General features: G+C 43.9%; 1 protein-coding gene across 1 annotated transcript; it reads right to left on the bottom strand.

Annotated features, from left to right (window-relative positions):
* Positions 1 to 5,067: 5,067 nt before the first annotated feature.
* Positions 5,068 to 7,733, bottom strand: neflb (neurofilament light chain b). Its single transcript, XM_042488464.1, has 4 exons — positions 6,634 to 7,733; positions 6,328 to 6,452; positions 5,729 to 6,225; positions 5,068 to 5,643 (listed from the first exon to the last, which is right to left on the bottom strand). The coding sequence occupies exons 1-4, from the start codon at positions 7,702 to 7,704 to the stop codon at positions 5,447 to 5,449; spliced, it is 1,890 nt and encodes a 629-aa protein (XP_042344398.1). The 5' UTR covers positions 7,705 to 7,733; the 3' UTR covers positions 5,068 to 5,446.
* Between the last annotated feature and the right edge of the window lie 979 nt (positions 7,734 to 8,712).

Here is an 8,712-nt window from a genome sequence, read left to right on the forward strand (position 1 = left end):
ACCTGACTGCTTTGTGCTATTGCATACAATAGACTGTCCATGGTAAAACCTCAAGAATGTGTTACATTTTGATGTGGCCTTGTATTTTAAATATCTGCTTATGTGCTTAAATATCCCCTCACAAAACCTTTAAAGGGAGATCATTAAATTCAGATGGCGTGCTGGTCTGTGAGTGTGTGTTAGTGCGTGCATGCCTCGCATTAGTGTGTGTGACAGCTTGACAAGCATGAGTTGAACTCCAGAGTTCACCTGGAGTTGAATGCTCCATAAGCAATAGGAGTAGACAGGTTGAGTCTTCACAGGAGATCCTCACTCCCATCATCTGCTTATTTGGATCATATTGTGTTATGTCTCAGACACCCTAACAGACTGGGTCCACATTTTTACTAATGGTGGAAAAATAAAAAAGATTTTCAAGTCACTTGATCATGCACAGAGGTGTGAGGTAAATGGAAACACATGTGGATGCAGAATGTAAATTTTCTTACTTTTTTCGTGAAAATGAAGAAGTTCTGCAGTGATAGTGGGCTGTAGTTATTGTAGATTACTGTTTTTGTGCTGAAACAAGGGCATCCTGTCTGTTTACTTCGCCTCAGGGCCTCTCAGTGTGTCACCAAACAGACACATTATGAATGAACATTTAGCATGACAGACAGCTGGAACAAAAAGAAATATGCTTCCGATTTACCATCCACCTTCCTACACTCTGGAGCATAACTCGGTGTGCAAACATGCTTGAGCGCATACGGCCTTGTGTGTTTCATTATTTTATGGGAGGAATAAAGTATCAAGCATCCATATGTATGAAATGTACCATTTGAATAAAGCTTGACCTGATTTGACTCCGCTGTTGCTCAGTGGTTGACTTCAGCGGCTGACATCACTAAACTCAGTGAACTGTGATTTCTATGATGCGGCAAACTACAATGCTTCAGAGACTTCTGAGTGGTAGGGCTCTACACACTGGTTGTATGGCTCCCGCTGAGGTGTTCAATTGCTGAGACAAAAGCAGACAAAAGGCCTAATGGATTTATGGGTCCGCTGCCAGGGCCGCATGACGCCAGAGGCAAATTGGGCCTGAGCATCCACCTGGCTGTCTGGCAGCAGAATCAGGTAATAGCCTGTGCCCTGCGTTGCTGTGCAGATAGGTCAATGCACTATCTGGGCACAAAGACTCAACATCCTGGGGCAGACATTGATTTTCTGTTGGCTTTTGGTGCAGGAATGTCCAAACTTTTACAGAATGTCACATATAAGACACATTTCTGTAGCTCTTGCTCCAAAACGTCAGATCTGCGTCACTTTGTAATGATGCAAGCTGTCAATTATTTTTCTGCACTAATATTGACACCTACATGAATTCCCTCAGCATTCACTCAACTCGTGATATATCTTTCGATGTGAGAACAGTACAGGCTGGCCAGATAAAGTGTTATTTTGCACGGAAAGGTCTTGCTTGCAGCTCAGCCTGAAGGAACACAGCCATCACGGTGGGAAAAATATAGCATTAATGCATGTGATCACAGAATCCATCTTCTGCAGGTGAGTTAGGGATAGCAAATTTATATCCACAAGTCTAACATCTCATTTTCAGGATGTGATGCATGAGAAAGGATGGGCCCTGCGGCTCCTACATTTGTCTCCATCTGACTCACTGAAGCATCCTTTGTACACATGCAGTGGGCACATAAGGCCATCTCAAAACTGTGGCTATGTGCACACCAGGAGAAGAGAGTGTCTATTTTTAGGACAAGAGAGAGCCACATTTTTAAAATGAAATAGTTGCTGTCTGCTGTCTTCCAGGCCGATGTGAAGATTCGTTCGACAGTGGCTTTTAATTAGGTGATTCTCCGACATCAGCAGAGGGAGCCACAACTCTTATCTGAAACTTCCTTTTCTTTCTGGAGACAAAGCGAGGCTGTCTGACAAGCAAAAAGGCAGACTGCAGCGTGACCATCCTAACTGTCTGGACCAGGTCCTTAGCAGTCTGAGAGGAGGGCATATATCCTCCTAAAATTTAAAAAAACATTCTCAGGATGACAAGTGTTTCTCTCAAGGTGAAAGTATCCTCTTTCCAAAGACGTGGGGAGCATTAACTCTGTTTTTTTTATTCTTTTACCCCAGCATCATTTAAAGATTGAATTTAAATGTAGTTTAATCCTGCTGCTTCTACTTCAGTACAGCATTTCACCTCAGCATCAATTTGGATGTAAACCTAAATATCATGAGAGTACAAAAGCAAATAACAACCAGAGTCCCCGCTGGTTTGCAGATTAGATTTCTGACACTGAGTCCAAAACAGTTGTTCACAGTATTCTGCATCCTCCTGAAATGTAATACACATTTGTTGTAATGGAAAGCTGATATTCTTTTCCTCATGCAGACAATGTCTCATGACTCTGGGACCAAGCCAGCCTATTAACAACATGCTGTTAAAGTCTAGGAATAGATGAATGTCAAGAAGTCTGAGACAGATCAAAAATGGGTTTCCTGCTATAATCATCCTGTATGTAGGACTCACACAGAATTTATTTTGGTGTAACCACTGACAGATCTTGCGACAGGCAGCATAGCGCACAAACCCCTGGAGGGGTAATTTTATTGAAAATTTTCATTTAGATTTTGATCTCTTTTTTTTTTTAATGAAAAATAAAAGAACTCAAGGGGAAAATTCTCCAAAGATCCAATAGAATGGTGCAGGTGAATGGGTGTTTTTTGTTGATCAATACAGAACAATACACTTAGCATACCCTGGCTCGCTTTCCAAAAAACCTGTGGGATTTTTCTATTGGATTTTGAATAACTGAAAAAAAAAGAAAAACAAAAAAGCTCTGACAAACAAAAACAAGTATCCATAATACCTATACATGTAACAGGATGTGGTAGGACCCAACTGCAGCACAGCAGAGCAGGTCAGTAGTTGGTAATGACCTTTACTTAATCTTTCGGTAGGTTGAATGAAGCAAAGGTGAGTCTAATCAGGGTGCAGGTAAGCAGGGACAGTTATCAGTTCTGGGGTGGAGCAGAGTTCATGGGTCGAGCAGAGTTCGTAGAGAGACTGGGGTGAGCTCACGTTCATAGGTGATAGTTCAGAGTTCGAGTGGGGAAATTGTGAACTTGGAGCGGACTATATCAGATAAGCTGTAGAAACACTTACAGAACGTAGCTTGTGGGAAAAGCGTCAAATAAATTGTATGTATATATATATATATATAAATGCAATTATTATTATTATTATTTGTTAGCTGGGAGTAACTGTACAATACTAGCTGCTGCCAATGTCTCCTCCTGCACCCTGAGCCCAATGTTTTTCATCACAGCATCATATGTCTGTGAGGTCTCAGTGGGCCCCTGTGATGGGCTCCCCCTCCTTCTGACACAGTGTGTGCCCACAAGAGGCAGAGGGAGTTATAAGATTTATACAGCAGTCCGTTCACAGCCCAAATATGACAGATGAAACAGGAGGTGAAACTCAATAACTGCTAGATGAAATGTGATAAAAATAATACAGCTTTGCTTTGATATGCTACATTTAACGCGGATCTGTGTCTCACTGAGCACTGACATGCATCAACACACACACTGCACACACACAAGTCTCCAAGAGCTGTATGCGTCTGCGATATGAGCACCTGAGGGACTATCCATATATCCCACTGCTGGTTTACTATATATATTGTGAAGGGAACTCTATCACTTGTTCAGCATTCTGTCTGCAGCATGGTTTGTGTTTTAAAATGCAGCTGGTCATTCATCATTAGTGTACTTTTAATCAATAAGGAAACATTTGCAGTATTGCTATCTCTTTGAGTGGTGAATGGTGTGAGTAAGCGGAGCCAAATTCATTTCAAAGTAGAATTTGTAGTGATTAAAGTGAGTGCTCCTTTGGACTGGTCTCATTTTGGAAACAGAAGGAAGAGGATAATGTAGTTCAGGGTGGGGTAAACTGAGGACAAGGAGGATGGAGCTGGAGAGGAGATTGGATATGGGGCATTGCTTTGACGCATGCGTGATGGGCCGGGTCATGTACCACATGTAGAAAAAAGTGTTACAATTATAAGATGATGCAAGATTTCAAAGTGAGCTGCAGATACATCAAAAAGAAGCTCGTAGTTCACACTCCTTGGTGTGATTGTGTGCGTGAGAAGAGAAGACAGACAGATTGCATTTCTTGGGGTTCATTTGTGTGATAGGGATTGCATCTCTGCAGATGCCTGAAGGAAGCCCCCTGGTCTCTCCACCTCATTGCTGGGTGAAAAACAGTCTGTCCTCTGTCAAGGTTTAGTGCAGCGAGATATTTCCCTCTCTCTCCATGATTTCTCCTCTCTCTCCCTAATGAAATAATGAAATTTCTCCCTCTCCTCCTCTCTCTCTCTTGCTGTCCTGCGTGAGTTGACACTTAGCCAGATTCTTTGGTGCAGCAGACTAAGCTGAGTCATAAAGGTTTCAGTGTGCCCTGATTTATGGACAGTGATGTGGATGGTGGGTGAGGCAGCAGGAAAAACACCAGTGTCAGCTCACTGATCACACGGAGACTAGAGGCAAAGAGAGACGACCTGCTGACTTGAGATAAAGACAAAAACGTCACTGTAACTCACTCCCTATAGACTTCGGTTAAGCCAGGTCAAGAGAAATCTAACGAGGTTTTATCGGCAGATCATGGTGAAAATGTGAAGCTTAATTCTGTCTGATATACTATGATTTTTGTTTGGGTTTTTTAAGTACATTTTCATGTCACTTTTGCTAAAAGAAAACAACCCAGAATTGCTGACTTTGATGCAGCCCTCCCTTCCACTCAATTGTAGACTGATTTATCAATATGCACAAAACCAAATGCTCTTTGGCTGCTGTCTATGTACTTTTTCCATTAACCCCTGTTAACATTCTGGTGAGAAAGAACTCTGAAAGTAAAATCTACCCTTGCTTGTGAAAGTGAGTCAGCGCTTGAGCATTTAATATAATTTCCTGCTAATGTGTTTATTTGCTGAATGTCATTCAGTCTGACACGTCATTACGACTGTTCCTGTTCATAAGCACAAATGAAAAGCCCGGGGCCAGCTTTGGGTTGACAAGGCTTCAAGGCTTTATTTGAGTTCAATGCAGCACATCATGGATTTTAAAGCACTAAGTGAGTGACATAAGGCATCTCAAACTGCGTATTGCACATTCAGACAGTCGTTACAGGCATGTATCTGTGTCAGTAAAGCACAAAGGTGTTTGCAAACAGATGTTCCTAATGCAGAATTTCTACTCCAGAAATTTCCTGTCTTTATTCTTTATTCATTAGCTTCTATATTGTTTCGTTTCTTCGCTGGTACAGTTTGCGTACATGCTGTGGTCACTGCTGGATTTCAAGAGATTTTCATTCGGTTTAGAGAGCACCAGAGAAGACATCCTTCAGCTACAATGCTAGCAGTTTTTGGGTTTTTTTTTTAAGCATTTAAATTTAGACTTTTTTATCTGTTGTTTTTCCGTTTTTCTCATCGGCCTCCGTCTCCTCTTGTTTCTCAGTTTCTTCCTCCTCCTTCTCACCCTCTTCATCGCCTTCCTCCGCTTTCTGTTTGGCATCCTCCTCCTCTTGAGGTGCGCTCTCCTCTCCACCTCCCTCTTCATCTTCTTTTTCTTCAGCCTCTGCCACACCCTCTTCCAAAATAATGTGAAGGGTGATAAAAGTTAGAATCAATTTACACACATGCGCATATCAGTTAAACAAAATGACAACACTAACCTTCTCCATTTGCTCCTTCCTCTCCCTCTTCTTGTTTTTCCTCCTCCTCCTTTTCTTCCTCCACCTCTTCCCCGCCCTCTTCTCCCTGTTCTTCCTTTCCCTCCTCCTCCTCCTTCTCTTCTCCCTGCTCTTCCTCTGCCTCTTCTTCCTCCTTCTCTTCCTCTTCCACCTGCTCTTCCTCCTTCTCTTCCTCTTTCACCTGCTCTTCCTCCTTCTCTTCCTCTTCCACCTGCTCTTCCACCTCCTCCTCCTCCTCCTCTTCAGGAGGGCCTGCCTCCGCCTGCTGTGCCTGGCTTGCAGATATTGTCTCCTCTGTGGAGAGGGATGAAGTATACAAGCGGGAGCTCAGCAGGTACGGAGCTGCAGAGCTCAGCTGAGACTGCAGGGAGAACTGTGTTCTTCCAAAGGATGGAGCAGCAAACATGGATTGGGAGTAAACGCTGAAGGAGCCTGTTGCCGCCACATTTAAACGATTCTCTTCTCCTTCAAGGAGCCTCCTAATAGAATAACACATACATCATATAAAGTAAATAAGATGTTTTTTATTGATGGCATGCATTTAAATCCCTCAGTTACAGCGCAGTATGCAAAACACTTACCTGTAGGCTGCAATCTCAATATCCAAGGCCATCTTCACATTCAGGAGGTCCTGATAATCTTTCAAGTAGCGAGCCATGTCATTCTTGTTAGCCCTCAATTCATCCTCCAGTTGACTTATTGTGTCCTGTATAGGAAAGATAAAATGACATGTTGGTGGCGCATTATGGACTGGATGCATATTGCATCTCAGTTAGTCTTTGGATAACACTACATGCTCAACAAATGATCATATTGGCACTTTTTTTTAATCAAAGGAAGGTCACAGAGACCTTTGCAGCTCTCTCCATCTATTTCTGTGCCCTCACCTGCAGTGCTGAGATCTCAGCACTCTGTTTCTCCTCCACGTCCTGCAGTTGGTTTTCCAGAGCATTATTCATCTCACGGCAGGCGTCAATCTCCAGCGTCCTAGCATTGAGGAGCCGGCGGTACTCTGCAGCCTCATCTTTGGTGTTGCGTGCGCTCTCTGTGTTGCGAGAGGCGCTCACTGTCATCACATTCACCTTGTTGCAGAACCACTCTTCAGCGGATTGAAGGTTGCGATGTGCCAGTTTCTCGTACTGGACTCGGATGTCACGTAGAGCAGCAGATAGGTCAGGTTTGGCGACCTCCAATTCCACTGACACCTCTGCACTGTACTGGATTTGGGCCTGCAGCTCTGCAATCTCACTCTCACAGAGGCGCTTCAGGAAGGCCAACTCATCCAGCAGATTCTCGACTCTTTTCTCCAACTCGGCCCGGCCCAGCGCAGCTTCATCCGCTCCCTTTCTGGCATCCATGAGCCTGCCCTCTGCTTCTTCTCTGCCAAGCACTTCTTCCTCATGGCGCTTTAGCAGGTTATTAAACACATTCTCCATCTCATCCTTGTGGTTCTGGGCTGCCTGCTTCTCATGGCGGGCTTCTTCTACAGCAGCACGGAGCTGGCGGATCTCATGATCATACAGGGCCCGGAGGTTGGATGGCTCCGTCTGCCTCTGCCTGAGCAGGAGGAGCTCAGTCTCCAGCAACTTGTTCTGCTGCTCCAGTTCATGGACCCTCTCAATGAAGTTGGCAAAGCGGTCATTCAGGTCCTGCAGTTGAGCCTTCTCCTCGGTCCTTAATGTTTTGAACTCAGAGCTGACCTGGGCTGCTTGGTCAAGGCGAAGCTCAGCGGCAGCTGCAGACACTGGAGCAGACAGCACGGAGGAGTAGCTGGAAATAGCTCGGGTGTGTGTTGGATAACTTCTGCGTGAAGATGCATAGGAAGTTACTGGGGCTGAGTGGGTGGAGTAGACAGACCTTGATCCTATTCCTCCTCCAGCTCCATATCCTGCACTGCGTACAACCACCTTCCTCTTGTAAGAAGAAGGGAAATAAGGGTCAAAGCCGATGGAAGACATGGCTTGAGAAACGGGCTGCTCTATGTCTAGGAATGTAGCTGGGTTGACTGCACAGTGAATCTGCATTACGCTGGCTTTTATAGAGCCAGTAATGACTGTGACGTAAGCTATTTTTTGCAGGCATGCTGACAGAAGCGATTGATAATGTAGCCTGCCAGCCACTCTCAGCCAAGGGAGAGATGGGGTGGGGTGAGGATGAGTGCAGGGGATGGAGGAGGCGGGGATAAGCGGTGGAGCAACAAGGGACTGCAACAGACAGGGTCACTGAGGACAAAACAGTACACTGTTACTCCTAAAAACTGCAGAAGTCGTTACAATTTGCCTCTGTAAATCCTGACTAAGACACTATGTACCTGTCATGTAACTGTACTGCCTGATGGAAGACGAAGGGAGGAAAACCTCAGTTTGGAGAAGATGACACTGCTTTGCATCATCCACCCGTCTGCTGTGTTAGAAATAATATTAATAACAATATTATTATGATCTAAGTATTACCATTACATGTCCCAGCATGCCAATGAAAAGAAAAACAGCTGAATAGCAAACAGTCTGGTTGATCCTGTTATTAAAACACCACCTCAGTCTCAGAGAGAACATTTTCATGAATTATAAAATAAAAGTTTGCCCTCTAGTGGTTGTCTGTTTAGCAGACAGATTACACATTACAAATACTGACTATGCATACACAGTGTGTAACAATATGCTGATCAATAATGATGATTTCTGGGAAGCCTACCTGGTTATTCTCTCAGAGACTATGGTGAGGTTTTGCCCTGCTCATGCAACAGTGCAGGCTATGGAATAGGCAATTGTACTGCCAGACGGAAAAATTAGAAAGAAAAAAAAAGTATATTGTTCACAGGTTTAGTTCATCAGATGAAAACATTATTATCTATTTTTTCCGAATAGACTGGAACTGGTTAAGGCTGCAGAAACATCAGTGTACAGTGAAAACTGTCCTTTCTCTGGTATTTGCTTGATCACCTTTGTACTTTAATAACCAAAACA

The sequence above is a fragment of the Plectropomus leopardus genome, chromosome 6 (genome assembly GCF_008729295.1).
Source record: "Plectropomus leopardus isolate mb chromosome 6, YSFRI_Pleo_2.0, whole genome shotgun sequence".
NCBI classification, from domain to species: domain Eukaryota; kingdom Metazoa; phylum Chordata; class Actinopteri; order Perciformes; family Serranidae; genus Plectropomus; species Plectropomus leopardus.